Raw genomic sequence first — 19,190 nt, 5'->3', positions numbered from 1 at the left:
CTTTCAAAACTGGAGACAATCCTCTCAAACCCTGCCACTGCTTTATCAATTAAAGTTTATGTAATATTCTAAACCATTTTTGTCATTTTGCTAGGAGTAGATTCCATCTCAAGAAACTACTTTCTTTGCTCATGCAAAAGCAGCAGCTACTCATTCATTCAACTTTTGTCATGAGACTGCAGCAATTCAGTAACATCTTCAGGATCCAACTATAATTCTAGTTATCTTGCTATTTCCACCATATCTGCAGTTATTTCCTCCACTGAAGTTCTGAACCCCTGAAAGTCATCCATGAGGGCTGGAATCAACTTCTTCCAAGCTTCTGTTAATGCTCGTATTTTGATCTCCTTCCACGAATCACAAATGTTCTTAATGGCATCTATAATGGTGAATCCTTTCCAGAAGGTGACCAATTTACTTTGCCCAAATCAGCAGAGGAATCACTATCTATGGCAGCTATAGCCTTACACAGTGCATTTCTTAAATAAGAAGACTTAAAAGTTGAAATTACTACTTGATCCATGGGTACAGAATGGATTTTGTGTTAGGGGACATAAAAATATTAATCTCCTTTTTTATGTCCATCAGAGCTCTTGGATGACCAGGTGCATTGTCAATAAGCAGGAATAAATATTTTTTCAAATTTTGAAAAGAACACTTTGAAAAAAATCTTTTTTTTTCCTGGGCAGTAGGTCTCAACAGTGGGCTTAGAATACTGACTAAACTTGAGTGCTGTAAACAGATGTGCTGTCATTCAGGCTTTGTTGTTCCATTAATACAGCACAAGCAGAGTAGATTTAGCATAATTCTTAAGGACTCTAGCATTTTCAGAATGGTAAACGAGCCTTGGCTTCAACTTTAAGTTGTCAGCTGTATTAACCTCTAAATAGTCAGCTCATCCTTTGAGCTTTGAAGCCAAGCACTAACTTCTCTCTAGCTATGAAAGTCCTAGATGACATTTTCTTCCAACATAAGGTTGTTTCATCTCGTTGAAAATCTGTTTAGTGCAGCCACTTTCATCAATTATCTTCTGGATAACTTGCTGCAACTTCTACCTCAGCACTTCTTGCTTCACCCTGCACTTTTATTTTATAGAGATGGCTTCTTTCTTTAGCCTCTGCTAGCTTCCAACTTTTCTTTTGCAGCTTCCTCACCTCTCCCAGGCTTCACAAAATTGAAGAGGATTAGGGTCTTGCGCTGGATTAAGCTTTGGCTTAAAGATGCCACTGGCTTGATCTTTTATCTCGGTCCCTAAAACTTTCTCCATATCAGCAATAAGGCTATTGTGTTTTCTTATCTTTCATTCATATGATACCTTTCATTTCCTTCAAAAACTTTTCCTTTGCATTCATAAGCTGGCTAACTGGCACAAGAGGCCTAGCTTTTGGCATATCTTGGCTTCTGACATCCCTTCCTCACTAAGCTTAATCATTTGTAGCTTCTGATTTAAAGTGAGAGATGTGACTCTTCCTTTCACATGAACACTTAAGAGATCACTGTAGGGTTAGTAACTGGCCTAATTTTAATATTATTGTGTCTCAGGCAATAAGGAGGCCAGAGGGAGGGTTGAAGAGGGGAACACGGTGAGTTGGTGGAGCAGTCAGAACACACCCAACATCGATCCATTAAGTTTGCCCTCTTAAATGGACTGGTTGGTGGCACCTAAAACAATTATTAATACAACAGGAACATCAAAGATCACTAATCACAGATCACCATAACAGATACAGTAATAATGAAAAGCTTGAAATATTGGGAGATTTATCAAAATTGTGGACACAGGGACACGAAGTGAGCACATGCTGCTGGAAAAATGGCACTGATGAATTTGTTCAATGCCATGAGCCTTTAATTTGTAAAAACAAAAAAACAAAAAACAAAACAAAAAACACAAAAAAACCCTGCAGCATCTGTGAAATGCAATAAAGTCAAGCACAATAAAACAAGGTATGCCTGTACAATGTACTTTACTTCTATGTGTGTGCACAGGCACGTGTGTATACATACATACGTATACATATAAACAGGAGTGCACATACGGGACATAGTTTTCAGATATGATTTGACTAATGCTGGCTGACAAGATGGGAAAAAGTCAACATTACTGAATCTCTTGTGCTTTTCAGTATTTAATTTCTGGAAGGTTTTAATACTTGAAAAGTAATCATATTCACTTGAAATAATATTTCTCTATGACTCAATTGAAAGAAAAGGAATTTTGAGAGAAAAAATTTCATATCGTATTCTAAAAATTACAATTGCATGGATCTACTTACCTGGTATTGGAGCCGCATTCTCTGTCGTTGTTCTGCTGGCAGCCAGGTTCAAATCAGTGAGAGCTGCAGTAGGCTTAAATCCTGTTATAGTTGTAGGCATTACTGATGACTTAGATCTTTCTGAAGAAGTTCCTGGAAGGTCAAACTGCAACGATTTCTGGGAACTTGGTGACAGGGGAGAAGTTGGAGTTTTCTGAGATCTTCCCTTATCTGATGAGACACTAGAAATTTTGATCCACAAAAACATTAGAGGAAGGAAAAGTACTTTGTAAACCTGCTAAATCATTCAAAAGAACAACAAATAAAAAAACTTTATCAACATTAGCTTTAAAAAGTTGTGATTTAGGCATTTATTCGTTAATACAGTCACTATGCTGAATGAACGACTATGAATATTCCTCTAATTGCTAGAATTACAGTGGTGCACAAGCACGGCACAAACCTTGCCCTAAGTACAATGGAAAGGGAGTAGCTTGATTAAACTAGCACTGAACTGTTCCCTCTACAGTGTACATATATTATGATTCACTCGTTATAGCATGAAGCAAAGTCTTCTAAAATAGACACTCTACAGCAATAAAATTGGAGCCATATATGGGTCTTAAAATACATTTCTGAAAGAGAATCAAATATTTTATGTTAAAAGGTAAGAAAAGACAAAAACTATTCTTTTGTTATACCCTCTTGTTAATCCAAGAGTCTCAGAAAAAATTTTCACACTATCCATCTCTAAATACTTATTTCATTTCTTTATATCTACTTGTTAATACATCTCTTTCTTGAACTTTCTAATAGGTAACATAACAGTTTGTAACAACTCTTAAGGCATTTAATTCAGTACAAGACACGTTGCTAGCCTTTCTTTGAAAAAGTAAGCTCATTAAAGGTATTATTTCTCATAACATCAAGCATGTTGCCTTGCACTGAATATTTATTTACTGAATAAATTATTCAAAGATACTCTATAAAGCATTTTAGCAGAGTTATATTCCCAATATACCAAAACAAGTTTGCTTTTAGCTTCTAATAAAATGATGAAATAGTTTTCAAAGGTAAAAATTTCTCTTATATCCAGTATAAAAATATTTGAATAGAAGTAGACCTGAGAGGCACCCATGTGTTTACCTGACCCTTAATTTTCTATTCATACTTTAGATAAATACTATTTCCAACAGTCTATTTCATGCATGAAACACAAAAAGAATGATCATTTTAACAAATTTCCATTAAATAATTAAAACACAACATCAAACAAAACAAAGTACTCTGCACCTCACCTTAGGGTTTTGTAAGATGAATTTATATTTGCTGTGCACATAAAATTTAGCTAGACTAGCATTTCTAAAAGTATATTTCCAATAATGTCAATAAGCTTTCCCAAAAAGAAAGAGAAAGAGCTTGGGGACAAAGAGTGACTATAGCCAAACAAGTTTTTTTAAAAAAAAAAAAAAAAAAAAAGGAGATTAAACAAGTTTTGAAAAATCTGGACTCCTCCTTATCAAAGCCTCAAATTATTTTATCCCTGTGAATCTCCATGGGTGGGGAAGGGGAAATCTAGATTGCAGTATGGGGCGTTGATGAAACTTATTTGGCTATGGATCGCATTAAGAAATGTTTAACTTTGTAAATTTTGTCAAGTTAAATCATCAGAGTAATTCTTAAGGAAAGGTAAAGTTTTCTAAATTCCAAAATCACTGACAAAGAAAATAAAATTTAATTTTAAATACAGAAATAATGGTATTAATGATGCAATATGATTTGTAACATGAAAGCACTAAAAATGGTAATCTTTATGTGTCACAGTACTAGAAAAAGCCCAAAGTTACTTTAAAAGGAAAAAATAAATCTGTGTCTTCTCAGAGCCTCTACTTCCAAGATAAAACCAGTGCACAGATGAAAAGTCATACGGACAAATGAGTAGGAACTGTACAGCTAGCAACAACTGAAGGTTATTTGTAAGCAACAGACTAAGTGCATCATATACGATATTAGAAAGAAGAAGAAAACAGTATGCAAGCTCCATAATCAGTAAGACTGACATTTTAAATTCTGCCTGAGTGGTCTAGTAAGTTGAGCAGAAAAGTTCAGAGGAAGAAATAAACAATAAGACAATAAGTATGCTAAGTAGCTGTGTTGGAAGAATGGATGAATAGATGAGAATTGAAATAGATAGACAAAAGAAATGAGATAGTTTGTGGTAGCCCAGCGAAAACACTTCAAGTAGAGTTAGGCACTTAGAATTGATCTATGACCTCACAAAGTACCCCAAGCAAGGTAGCTGCTTAGTCAAAAGATTGAGCCAAGAAAACAACTGTAACAACAGCATTCAGCATAGAAAACCGGGTTGTACTAGAGGGAGAGAATTTCTGAGAAAGAGGTTGTAACAGTTTAGATGATACATGACCATGTTCTAATATACAGACCAAGATTAGAGCTGTGAACAAAGCTCTGAAGTCTATTTGTAATATATACAATTTTGTAGTAGCTCAGACATGCACAGTTAAGGAGATTGCTGAGCTAAAATTCATTATATGGATTTTCTGAATATCAATTATATTATAACTTTAATTATATATGAATTACAGTATAAAGCACACATTAACTTTACCTCACAGAATGTCCAGAAAGATCTTCCAAAGTGCTATCTGTATCAAGAGTATGCTCAAAATCTTTAACAGAAAGTTTGCTGCTGGTCCCAGATTTCTTTCCTTGATGGGAGCCATGTTCTGCTTTTTCCTCATCAAGAAATGAGTTCTGAACATTTCCAGTGAATGAATCCAACCCTGTAAAGCAAATTTCTTATAAAGCTGATTCCCAATATTAGAAGTTATTGAGATAGATAATTGACATATAGATTTCAATAAAATAATAAAAAGTAGAAATCAGAATATTTAAAATTTGACCTATATTATATTCAAAATCTGTTTTCCATATCTAAAATAAAGCAGTTCATCCTTCTGTCTCCATTTAAGGAAAGTGAAGTTTCTTCCATTAATTCCACTTGCTATTAATAAATCATTCTTAGCTCAACTAGTAATAAAAGATAAGCATATTAAGTAACAATAAAGTACTAATCTATCCCTATGAAAAAGTAAGCAAAAAGAATTTTTTAAAGGATAAAATCCAGAGCTGGGAGAAAAATCATACCAACTGCTAACTGAACTACATAATTCTTTTGAAAAAAGTCTATGGTAAGAACTATGTAGCCTGATTTATAAAAATATTCATATTCTCTGAGTGAATAATTTTACTCATAGGAATATATCTTAAGGAGATGACTGAAACAAAAATTATGCATGTTATTCAATGTGTAACTTTGTAACTCAAAGAAATTTAATCTACATTTCTAACAAGAGAATACCTGTCTAAATCACACAGATAATAGTAATCTGTACATTTATATAGAACATTGTAATTCAAATGTACTTCATGTATAGTACCTTATTGCTCTTAAACATGTTATGAAATAAGTACTATATCCCCAATTTACTGATGAGGTAACTAGAGATCTATGGGGTTTAATAACTTGCTTAACAAGGTACTCTGCTTTGGTCAACAGCAGAAATAGGACACACACTCAGGCCTCCTGACTCTAGTACACTATTCATCCTGATTGTATGTTTAAACAGCAGCATGGGAAAATATTTATTATTACCTTTTAAAAAAAGCAGATTACAAAACTGCCTATAAATTTTAATAGTGGCCCTCCAAAATTTTAAATATAAAATACATATTTTATATATTATATATACTATATATGTTTATATATACACATATTTATGTATATATACATATAAATATATAATGTGTACATATACATTAAAAGTTTTTTGTAAAAATTTATTGTAAAATTACTATATATACTTTATATATATACAAAAAAATTAAGTTAAATTTTAAAGATATATATGGTTAAAGAGCAAAAGAAAATACAAAAGTGAAAAAAAATTACCCTTTATACTCATATTCATAGCAGTATTATTCAAAATAGTCAGAAGATGAAAGCAACCCAAGTGTCCATCAACTGATGAATGGACAAACAAAATATGGCTTATACATACAAAGGAATATTATTCAGCCTTAAAAGGAAGGGCATTCTGACACATGCTAGAACATAGATGAACCTTGAAGACATTATGCTAAGTGAAATAAGCCAGTCAAAAAAGGACAAATATGATTCCACTTACATGACATAGCTAGAATAGGCAAACTTAGAGAGAGAAAGTAGAACAGTTGTTACTAGGCATTGGGAGAAGAGAATGAGAGTTATTTTTGAATGGGTATAGATTTTAGTTTGGGATGATGAAAATGTTCTGGAGATAGATAGTGATCATGATGGCAAAACAATGTGAATGTACTTAATGCTAATGAACTGTACACTTGAAAATGGTTAAATTCCCTAGTGAAATTCATGGAGACAGAAAGTTAGAATGGTGATTGCCAGAACTGAAGGGAGGGAGGAATGGAGAGTTATTGTTGAATGGATACAGAGCTTCAGTATGGGAAACAGAAAGTTCTGAAACTGAGTGGTGGGGATGGTTGTATAACAGTATAAATGTGCTTAATGCCACTGAACTGTACACCTAAAACAGAATATTATTAATCAAATAGAAAGGACTCTATTATAAAGTCTATTTAGGATCCCGAGGCTAGAAGCAAGCTGTTAATACTGATTATCGCTAATTTTTCTACAATAAAGCTGCACTGCTTTCATAATAAGAATGCTTTATTCACTTAATATTGTTTGTTGACAATACATACACAATTTAAAATTTCTTCTTGACTTTAAACAACTAGAAATTATAGACAAGATAATGTTCTGTGCAAGAAAGGCCTACACTCCAATCAAGGGACCCATATGAAAAGAAAATGCCCTGACATTAAAAGATTGCCAAGTAAAGCCATACTCCATATCTTAAAGCAAAATTTTTTCTTCTTAGGATTACCACTTTAATCTACCAACTACTTTCAACTACACTGGGTAAATTTTTGTACAGAGCATGCAGACACTCTTTTTCACCACCAGATGGAGCATATACAATTAAAATCACACTGATTTTAGAACTTGGGGATGAAGGAGAAACTAAGTTTAAGAAGATGCTGTGGAAAGTGAAATCTATCAGGATTTTTCTGGTACTGCAGGTGAGTATTAGGGAAACTGAAAGCCACAAAACACTACCTATACTTCATCTAATCTGTTTTAGATGATAATGTTTTAAACCTACATTAAATCATATTATTAATACACATATACTCAATATATCATGATTTTTTCTTTTTTTTGAGACAGGTCTCGCTCTGTTGCCCAGACTGGAGTGCAGTAGCATGATCATGGCTCACTGCAGCCTCAATTTCAGGGAGTCAACTGATCCTTCCACCTGAGCCTCTCCAATAGCTGGGGCTACAGGTGTATGCCACCATGCCTGGATAATTTTTCTATTTTTTCTAAACACAGGGCTTCATCATGTTGCCCAGGCTGGTCTCGAACTACAGGATTTTGAACTCCTGCATCAAATGATCCACCCCTCTCAGCCTCACAAAATGCTGTGATTATAGGAGTGAGCTATCACGCCCAGCCTATATCATGATATTTTAAAATTGTGCAGTATACCATAGCAGAAGATAGACTGGATTTGGGAGTCAGAAGTCAGAATCTGGACTTTGCCAATAACAAGTTAGTGACCTTAGGTGAGACACTAACTTAGCCAACACTAACAATTGCAAAATAAAAGAATTGAGCAAGATCAGCATTTCCCAAACTGTGTTCAGCTGAATTCTAATGCCATAAAATGATGATTGATGATTCTGTGGTCAAAATACACTTGGAAAATGCTTCATACTACAGCCTCATCCTTATCCTAAAATAAGTAATGCACTAGCATATTTATAGTGTTTTTGAGTCTTACAGGAAAGAATCTTGTTTCACTCTAAAATAATTTCCCAAATTTATGGAACCATGGAGCTCTTTTATTCTCAGAACACAAAACAGTCTATACCACTAAACTTGTATTTCACAAGAAAATACAGAGTTTGGGAAGTGCTGGTAAAATGATGTCTAAACGTCCTACAAAGACTTTCAGAACACTTCCAAACTGCTTGTATTAGGTTAACGATTTAAAAATAATTTCTCCTAGCACTCTCATTGGAAGTATAAACTGGCACTAACTTTCTGAAAGGCTATTTGGCAAAATGTACCACATTTTAAACATGGCATATTATTTGCCCCATTATCTCACCTCTAGGATTTTCCCCTATAGGAAAAAACCCGACTAATGCATAAAGATGTATTTACAAGGATATTCAATGCAGTAGTATTTATAATAGAATAAAGAAAAAAGAAAATAACCTAAATATCCAGCAATGGGGAAACAGTTAAATAAATTATAATATATTCAAATAACAAGCCAGGTGTGGTGGCTCACGCCTATAATCCCAGCAGTCTGGGAAGCTAAAACAGATGAATTGCTTAAGCCCAGGAGTTTGAGACCAGCCCTGATAATATGGCAGAAGCCGTCACTACAAACAAAAAGGAAAAATTAGCCACGTGGGGTGGTGTGTGCCTGTAATCCCAGCTACCTGGGAGGCTGAGGTGGAAGGATTGATGGAGCCCAGGATGTTGAGGCTACGGCGAGCCATAAGCTGTGATCACACCACTGTACTCCAGCCTGGGTGACAGAGTGAGACCCTATCTCAAAAAACAAAACAAAAAAGCAAAAACAGAATAGTATTCTGTTACTTAATGGGTCTAGAGTTTGTTTAGTGGGTAATCCTCACAAATAGTAATCCATATTTACTGACAAAAAAAGATACCCATACCCTATAGACAGAATAAAATTGCATGTAAAATGTGATCCCATACACATAAAATTTCCTATTTGTGTGTGCCTACAAATTGTCTGGAAGGACTCTTACTAAAAATGTTAACATTTCACACCCATTAGGATGTCCTATTAACAAAAAAGCAGAAAATATGAAGTGTTGGCATAAATGTAGACAAAATAGAACCCTGTGTATTGCTGGTGGGAATGTAAAATGGTACAACTGCTATAGAAAACATTATGGCAGTTCCTCAAAAAATTAAACATGGCATTACCATTTGATCTAGCAGTTCTGTATCTGGGTTAAAGCAGGGATTCAAATAGGGTATTTGTACACCAGTGTTCATAGCAACATCATTCACAATAGCTAAAAGGTGGAAAATACCAAAATGTCCATCAACAGATTAATGGACAAACAAAATATGGCATATACACAGCATGGAATATTATTCAGCAATAAAAATAAATTCTGATACATGCTGTACATAGATGAACGGTGAGTCAGATATTATGCTAAGTGAAATAAGCCAGATAAAAAAGACAAATACTGTATTATTCCACTTATATGAAGTACCTAGAGTAGTCAAATTCATAGGGACAGAAAACACAAGAATGGTTACCAGCGGCTGAGGAACAGAGGAATGGAGTTATTATTTCCTGGGTACAGAGTTCAGTAGGGGAATATGAAAAATTTCTGGAGAGACAGTGGTGATGCTTGCAACAATAATGTGCATGTACTTAATGTCACTGAACTGTGTATTTGAAAATGGTTAAAATGATAAATTTTATGTTATGTATATTTTACCACAATTAAAATAGGCAGAGGGCAGTGGCTCATGCCTATAATCACAACACTTTGGGAGGCTGAGGCAGAAGGATTGCTTGAGCCCAGGAGTTTGAGACCAGCCTGGGCAACAAAGTGAGGCCCTCGTCTCTGCAAAATAAATAAGATAAAATGAAATAAATAAAATAAATACTTTTTTTTTTTTGAGACGGAGTCTCGCTCAGGCTGGAGTGCAATGGTGCAATCTCGGCTCACTGCAACCTCCGCCTCCTGGGTTCAAGCAATCCTCCCGCCTCAGCCTCCCGAGTAGCTGGGATTATAGACACCCACCATCATGCCTGGCTAATTTTTGTACCTTTAGAGACAGGGTTTCACCATATTGGCCAGGCTGGTTTAAATGTTAACATCCGTTATCTCTAAGAGAAAGAACTAGAGGTGATTTACTTTTAAAATACAGGTTTCTATATTTATTGATGTCTTCCTCCTATTCCTGTTCCTTCCACCCCCTGAAGCCTTTTAGCTGAACAAGCAGGATTTATTTTATGTATTTATTTTTTATTTTATGTTCTGGGATACATGTGCAGAACGTGCAGGTTTGTTACAGAGGTATACATGTGCCATGGTGGTTTGCTACACCTATCAACCCATCATCTAGGTTTTAAGCCCCGCATGCATTAGGTATTTGTCCTAATGCTCTCCCTTCCCTTGCCCCCCAACCCCGACAGGTCCCAGTGTGTGATGATCCTTTCCCCGTGTCCGTGTGTTTGCATTGTTCAACTCCCACTTATGAATGAGAACACACGGTGTTTGGTTTTCTGTTCCTGTGTTAGTCTGCTGAGAATGACAGCTTCCAGCTTCCAGAAAAAACATTTTTGGAAGCAAGAAGCAAAATCATTCCCATAGCTAGACACCATCCTGTGAGTTTACAAAGCCTTTGCCTAATCACTTTATACAGTGATTATCCGTCTCCGTAGGCCTATGGAGCAAATTTAAGCCAAGAGTAGAAATTAGGACATTGAAGGGTATCTCAATCACTCAAAAATATTTACTGAACGCCAATGAGTCAGCTACAGTGCTGGGTACCAGAATGTACACATTATCTCCCTTAACTTCATATGAGCTTGAAAATTACCATATAAAGTATCTATTATCTCTACCTTATAGATAAGGAAATCTGGGTATTATATTTAATGATACTCAGAGATGTATATACTATTAAGTTTTTTTAAAAACCCAACTGCAAAGCAATTATTTACATTTGTTTTTAAAATAAAGTCGTGTGTGTATAATTTTATGTATACATCAAAAATGTTAATAGTAGCTAATCTCTGAACAGAAGGCTCAAAGGAAATTTGTCTTTCCTTGAAGAGTGTTTATCTCTAATTTTTAATTTTTTATCACTGCAAATGTATTCCTTTTGTATTAAGGAAAAGATTCATAATGTTATATATCAAAAGGTATTACTATAATGATAAATATGAAAGTTAATTACTGTAAGAAATTCTAACTTCTTATGGGATCAAATCACAACTTTAGATTACTACAACAAAATCATTGGTAAGAGAAAAAGTTACCATGTGGAATTCCACTTACATTCTGTCTTTTCCTTTTTTCCTTTCTTTCCTTTAGAAGAAGTAGATGAACGAGATGATGCAGCAGACTGGGCTCCTGATGAATGCTGGGAGGTAACATCCACAGAGGAAGGATCATAGGCAGACTTTCTGTTAGAATGGTCCTCCTGAGGGCCTGAAGTGCTACTGTCAAAGAATAAATAATAGTAGTTCTAGAAAGAAAAGTCTTACAACACAGCTAAATTAAAGATATTTACAAAATCTATTTAATCACTAGGAGAATATAACTACAATCAAAGACGGCTTCCACTTTATTATTGATTTTTTTAACCACCATCAACCTGGATTGTTCCCTATGGTTCAACTTGTTACTAAGAAAAATCTCAGGTAAGTGAAACCAATAAAAACTAATATTCAGAGAAAAGTATATAATGTTGAATACTGGAATGGCCTCAATTTCTATTCAAATTTATAATTTATTAATTATAACTATTTCTCCTCTTATAATCTTATGGAGAACAATAACTTAACATGTTCTTCCTCTACCTGGAAATAAAATGCATCAAATCATATTGATTGGTGATATTAAATGTCACCATAATTAAATCATTGAAAGTTTTTATTTAAAAATTTGATATTTTCTTTAGAGCTCAAAACTTAAAACTATGCTTTTTCTCATATAATTTTCATACCTATTCCTACTAATCTAATTACATTTAACTAATTTTTATAAGATTACCTAATAATTTTACATGGATTACAATTTGTAATATTTGAAAAAGATGATATTAAGTATGAATAATTACAGATAAATGTATACGGTAGCAAAATATAGGGAGAAAATTCTCTCCGACAAAGTCTGATTCACTTACTATGTGACTATGTACAAGTAATTTAACCTCTGCTTCAGTTTGCTCTCTAAAACAGAAACGGTAACAACAATACTTTCCACATCAGGCTATTATAAAAATGAGTTAATATAGGTAAAGTCTTTCAGTCTTTTCAGTGTCTTGCACACTAAGTGCTCAATAATGATCAGATGTTATAATCATTATAATTATTGTTTTTCAAAGCTTTGCAAATTTTTCAATGTTTTCTTGATTATAAAGAAAATTACTTATTATTTGGAACCATGCAGTCACGTATCTATCTGATCTTCCTCAATTCTATCACAGAAAACCATTTCTCAAGCTTTTTATGTTAGTATACCATGGACTAATTTCCCAATACTCCAATACTCTACTGGGAATTCATGGACTGACTTAATAACCTATACTCTGCTTGCTATGTGCCAGGTCCTGTTCTAAGTATGTGATTTATTTTTTTCTTTCTTTTTTTGAGATAGGGTCTAGTTTTGTCACCCAGGCTGGAGTGCAGTGGTGCAATCTCGGCTCACTGCAACTTCCAACTCCCAGGGGTTCAAGCAATTTTCGTGCCTCAGCCTCACTATATTTCATTTAATACTCATAACAACTCTATGAGGCAGGCAGGTACTATTAATGTCCCCATTTCACAGAGAAGGAAGCAGAAGCATAGGATGGCTAAGTAATGTGCATAAATACAAACAACTAATAATCAGGAGAGCCTGGATTTAAACAAAGGCAGTCTGGATCCAGAGCCCCATGCCCTGGGATTTCCACTACGATGTGCAGCCTCTATATGTATCTTTAAACAAGCAAAACTTTGTTAATATTCAGACCAGAGTTCTCATTTGTACATTTTCTCACTCTTCAGAGTTTATTCCATATTGCCAATATTTTCTTACTGAGGTTCAAGAGTTGACTTTTTTTCTGTCAAAGTCCCACTCCCTGGAGAGGAGACAAAATCATCTTCATATGAAACACTGCTTAGAGGAGTTGTGGTGGCATTCAAAGGCCGTGATGTTGATGTTCCTCTGTCCAACTTGTCTTCAAACCCTGACAAAAGTAATAATTGAAACATGGTTAAAAATGAAAATCAAGAAACTGTAAGAAAAGCATCCCATACATGGAGATTAGCAATATGGGCTTAGGGACATTTTAGTTTCCTTTAATAGTGCTTCTTTTCTATTTACCTTTATATCCAACGATACTTTTTTAAAGCTTTTTATTAGGAAAATTTAAAACATACATAAAAACAGGGAGATTGGTATAATGAAACCAAAGTATTCATCATCCAGCTTCAACAATGACCAATACATCAGCAATCTAGTTTCAAATAAACCTCCTACTACCTTCATCTACCACCACCCAGACTATTTTAAAGCAAATTGCAGATAACATTTCATTCTCATTTCATCTCTAAATATTTTAGTTTAACTATAAAATCTTAATGAACATTTAATAGAATTTAAGAAGAAACAATTTTCTTATAAAAAAAGATGTTGATTTAAGCACTTTACTTTCATCAAAAGAAATCAAAATAACTTTCAAATCAAAACAAATTTAAAATTACCACTAATAGAAATGTGGCTAAACAAAAGAAAGCAATAGCATATGAAGGTCTATACAAGACCATTAAGAAATACCTAAATATGAATTCTAGGAAAAAGCAATGTGATACCCAGTTGAGCATAAGAAGAACAGATGAAATACATTCACTATACAGAGGGGAAATCTCCGATCCAGAAATTCTAACATAATGTTACTATAAAATGGGCAGATTCCAAATATAGCAGGAAGGATAGAGAAAGGGACTTGAGGGAATTGAGTCCATCACAGAAAAGGAAAGCCGTGTTACAGGATTTCAGGGATAAGAAGGGAACGTTAGAAGTCATTGTTTCAGGAATCAAATATATAGCTACGTTACTGTTCAAAGTCTGATTGCTATTCAAACTAGTTTTAACAAACATTAATAGAGTTGTTTTCATATTAGAAATAAATGTTACTACAGTTATCCCTCTCAATTCTTGATTGCTATATTCCCAAGAATTCACAAATCACCACTGTGGTAAGAAATACACTTAGTTTCTTTCTTTTTTTTTTTTTTTTTTGAGATGGAGTCTCGCTCTGTCACCCAGGCTGGAGTGCAGTGGCATGATCTCAGCTCACTGCAATGTCTGCCTCCAGGTTCAAGCGGTTCTCATGCCTCAGCCTCCCGAGTAGCTGGGATTACAGGTGCATGCCAACACACCCAGCTAAATTTTTTTTGTATTGTTAGTAGAGGCGGGGTTTCACCATGTTGGCCAGGCTGGTCTTGAACTCCTAACCTCAAGTGATCTGCCTGTCTTGGACTCTGAAAGTCCTGGGATTACAGTTGTGAGCCACTGTGCCCAGCTTATACTTAGTTTCTATAGAAGTACATAACTATGGTCACAGAAAATGTAGTATACATGTGATATATATCCAATCTTGAACATCATCTATGAATTTCTCTGAACTAGATAAAAATTTCTACAACTACCAGTCAACTATTATTTTATGACAATAACAATTTTTAAATGAAATCTTAAAGATTCAATTACTAATACTCTATTTGAGGCTTGCAGGAAATTTAGAAGATGACTAATATGGACAATAATGTCTCCATTATCCACTCAATGAAAAATGTGTACTAAAGTATATATCTTGTACAGAAACTATAATTCATCTTAATATACAAATAGTACAAGTTATACTTATTTTTCTCACCTTTTCCATATAACTGATAGGATTTTGTAAAAATATTAATGACGCTATGTGGGCTTCCCTTTGCCAATTCTTCCCATGGCCCTTTGCTTTGTGTCCCACCTACGTGCCCAAAAAGTGGCAAGAATTTTTCAGCTTCTTTCTGAAACTCTTTGATGGGTTCATGACTATTCCTTTCTCCAGCACAAAATTCCTTTTCTTTTAAAATTTCTGCTACTTTCAAAAGGGGCTGTCCATGCTGGTCTCCCTCTTCTTCGGAGAGACTCCCCTCACTAAGAAGAGGCCCTTCACTGACTGAATCTATGCTGGAACCAAGAGATATTTTGGCTTTGTCTTGAGAACAGGCTTGCATATCAGAGCTAGAAGAGTCAGTCTGCCTTTTACATAACTGTGCCAGTAGCCCTTCTGGTCTGGGACCAGGGGATCTCACTCTAAAGCCTGATATGGCACTCTGAGGTCTTATCATCTCAGGAAGCTTTTTAAATTCACTGAGATTGCCTACACCAGGAAGATCATCATCAAAAGTTGCATGAGATACACAGGTTCCCAGCATCTTCTGAATTCTGGCAGAGAAAACATCTTCAGTATCATCTTTCACAGGTGGAGTTACAGCCTTGGTCCAAGGTCCATCTTCTTGAGGTGCCTGCTGCACATCATACTCAGTGTTCCATGCTGACCCATAGTTAATGTTGGCCCCAGCTAATTTCTTGGCTTCACTTTCAATTCTGCTGGACAAAGAAGCAGCTGTTGCTTTCAAGGCTTCAATACGATCCAGTTTACTCTTATACTGACTGGCACTAGGTTTTAACAAGGCATCTGTATAAGTAGCTGGTGAGGTCACATATGGTTGAGGTGTAAAAGTTAATGGCCTTGAAGCCATATTATGATTCTTTCTGGTTGGTAAAATAGATTCAAAATCCTTATGCAAAATTCCTACATGCTCTAGACTCAAGAGATGGGAGAGTAAACTTCCAGCTGTTGCAGCAAAAGACTGTGGTTGAGAATGGTGAACTTGTGGGCTCAATCTGTCAGGCTGCATCCATGTAGATTCCGTCAAGTCTTTCCTGGAAATGAAAGTCACAATATGTTAGCTAACTAAACCATCATTTAAAAAAAGTTTTGTTTTTGTCTGATTATAAGAGTAGTGAGTATGCACTGCAACAAAATAAGGACAGATAAAAAACATAAAAAAGATAAAGATCATTCAGCAAAACAATAAAAAAGAGGCACTGTTAATATTTCATTTAGAATTATATACTTCCAAACATTTTTCTATATGTACACTATGTTTTGGTGGTATTGTTTGTACAAAAATGGGATTTTTACCATATATACTGTTTTGCAAACTGCTTTTTTCAACTAAGATGCCATATTTTTTAAAAAAGTATTTAAAAGAAGGCAATAAGATCGTTAAAATTCTATAAACAAAATTCCTTACAATACTGATTATAGTTTTTAAAATAACATTACATAAAAGAGAAATGCTTAAAATTGCTAAATATTAATGTAGACATGATATAGATTATTCTAATCAACAAATATTTACTATATGCTGAACACTTACGTTTAACAATGTACATGCTAAACAGGGAGGTTATTATAACCTACTAATACTTGTGAAAAATTAATGAATGTGAAACAATTAAATGCAAAACTGTGAGTGCCAACTATAAATATGCAACTATAAATATAAATATACAGGGTAGGGTATCCATTAAGTATAGAAACAGAATAAAGATGTCCTAAACAACATTATGTGTATTTACCTATATCTCTAGACCATAGACTTCCTCTATATTAAGGGATACTACAGAGAGATTACAGGATGACGTCAACTATTAAGAAGACCCTTAGAGGAACAGGCCAGGAACAGTGGCTGATGCCTGTAACCCCAGCACTTTGGAAGGCTGAAGCAGGCAGATGACTTGAGGCCAAGAGTTTGAGATCAGCCTGGGCAAAATGGCGAAACCCCATCTCTACTACAAATACAAAAAAATTAGCTGGGCATGGTGGCATGTGCCTGTAGTCCTAGCTACTTGGGAGGTTAAGGCACAAGTATCACTTGAACCCGAGAGGTGGAGGATGCAGTGCCCGAGATCGTGCCACTGCACTCCAGCTGGGAGACACAGCTAAGACTCTGTCTCAAAAAAAAAAAAAAAAAAAAAAAAAAAGGACAACAACATGAGGCTTTGTCCTTGGTCTTGTCCATTATTTTAGGATGATGACATAAAGGTATGCTTATCAAACTTGCAGATGACAGAAAGCTGGGAGGCATGGCTGACCCAACAAATGACCAAATTATGAGACAAATTTATTTTTATAGGCTGCAATCTTAAACCAAACTAATATGGATAAAATGTAAAGTTCTGCAACTGGATTAAAATAAGTCATCTGAAGGGGGGTAACCAGGACAATAAGAAGTTGAAAAGCATGTCATTAGAATGAAGGAAGAAAGACTAGAGCACAGATTCTATGCCTTAGAATATAGGCTATTACAAATGCAAAGCGTGAGGTTACTGGGGCCTAAACTAAGCTGGTAGTAATGGGAATACAAAGGAAGTTATAATATAAAAGATACTGATGAATAAAAATCCAAGAGCTTTAAATTCAAGTATTTAGAATGCCAATTTTACAGCAGGTGCTATGTTGATGGTAGAGAAATAGGAGACAAAAATGGATATACTTAATCCAGTTAATCCTGAGCTGGGCATGGTAGCTCACACCTGTAATCCTACCTACTTGGGAGGCTGAGGCAGAAGAATCAATCACTTGAGGCCAGAAGTTCAAGACCAGTCTGGGCAACATAGCAAGCTCCTCATCTCCAAAAAAATAAAATAAAAATTAGCCAGGCATGGCGGTGCATGCCTACAGTCGCAGCTACTTGGGAGGCTGAGGTGGGAGGATCACTTGAATCCAAGAGGTTGAGGCTGCAGTGAGCTATGATCATGCCACTGCACTCCAGCCTGTGTGAAAAAGCAAGACCCTGTCTCCAAATTAAAAACAAGTAAAAAGGCTTCTTTTTTTTTTTTTTTTGAGATGGAGTCTCGCTCTGTTGCCTAGGCTGGAGTGCAGTGGCCAGATCTCAGCTCACTGCAAGCTCCGCCTCCCAGGTTTATGCCATTCTCCTGCCTCAGCCTCCCGAGTAGCTGGGACTACAGGCGCCCGCCACCTCGCCCGGCTAGTTTTTTTGTACTTTTTAGTAGAGACAGGGTTTCACCGTGTTCGCCAGGATGGTCTCGATCTCCTGACCTCGTGATCCACCCGTCTCGGCCTCCCAAAGTGCTGGGATTACAGGCTTGAGCCACCACGCCCGGCCAAAAGGCTTAATTCTTATACTTTAGGATCTCAAGATCTACCAGGGATGACAGACTAATAAACAAACAGCTAAAATAAGACATCACAAATACTAAAACAAAGATATTAAAAGTTCAGTAGGGTATAGATGAAGAAGTAATTAACTCTGCTAGCCAACGAAAGTGACTGTTAAGTTGGATCTTCAGTTTTCAGGGTCAGATATGGAATCTGGAGTTTTCCAGGCAGCTAACACAATAGGATATGAAGAGCAAGGAAAAGAAATGCCAAATTTTAAGCAAAAAGTAGCATGCTTTTAAACATAAAGTTATGCTAAAACTGCTAACGGAATGGGGGAGCTCAGGAATTGGGTAGCAAGAAAGTGGACACAATAAGTTAGACATCACAAGTCAAAGAAGTTGGATATTAAAAGAAAAGCGAGGAACTGATACAAGGTAGTATGGTCTAATACTAGATTTGTTTGTGTTTGGCTTGCTTCTAATATTGGATAACTTGTTTAAAATTAGAAGGAAATTCAGAGAAAGGTAAAAATTGGAGACATTAATATACCAGGGTATGTCTGACAACAATAATAGGACTGAGGTGAACTAGAAAGTATCACCTATCTAAAAGCATTCAATCGTCTCCAGAGATGACACTTAGAAAAATAAGTAAATAGATAAATAAAAGCATTCAAATTCAAAACAAAAATGTTATTTATACTTAAAGTTTGAAATGTATTTAGAACCTTAAGCAAAGCATATGAAATATTTCACTTTTGGGGAGTAGTATATAGAGTAGTTAAAGCACAGGCTTCTAGAGTCACACTGGCTAAATTAAAGCCT

At 35.3% G+C, this 19,190-nt stretch overlaps 1 protein-coding gene across 8 annotated transcripts in view; it reads right to left on the bottom strand.

The window, feature by feature from the left end:
• The window catches only part of CEP350 (centrosomal protein 350), a 161,434-nt gene that overhangs the window by 78,600 nt on the left and 63,644 nt on the right, over positions 1-19,190 (bottom strand). For all 8 annotated transcript variants that reach the window (XM_005540126.5, XM_074027214.1, XM_005540125.4 and 5 more), the window contains 5 exons: positions 15,058-16,118; positions 13,215-13,365; positions 11,472-11,635; positions 4,885-5,059; positions 2,277-2,497 (listed from right to left, as the gene is read on the bottom strand). In XM_005540126.5, coding sequence (XP_005540183.3) covers positions 2,277-2,497; positions 4,885-5,059; positions 11,472-11,635; positions 13,215-13,365; positions 15,058-16,118 — 1,772 coding nt within the window. The remainder of the gene's footprint in view (positions 1-2,276; positions 2,498-4,884; positions 5,060-11,471; positions 11,636-13,214; positions 13,366-15,057; positions 16,119-19,190) is intronic.

The sequence above is a fragment of the Macaca fascicularis genome, chromosome 1 (genome assembly GCF_037993035.2).
Source record: "Macaca fascicularis isolate 582-1 chromosome 1, T2T-MFA8v1.1".
In the NCBI taxonomy this organism is placed as follows: Eukaryota; Metazoa; Chordata; class Mammalia; order Primates; family Cercopithecidae; genus Macaca; species Macaca fascicularis.
The sequence above is the reverse complement of the archived record's forward strand: the minus strand, read 5'-3'. Positions and strand labels throughout refer to the sequence as shown.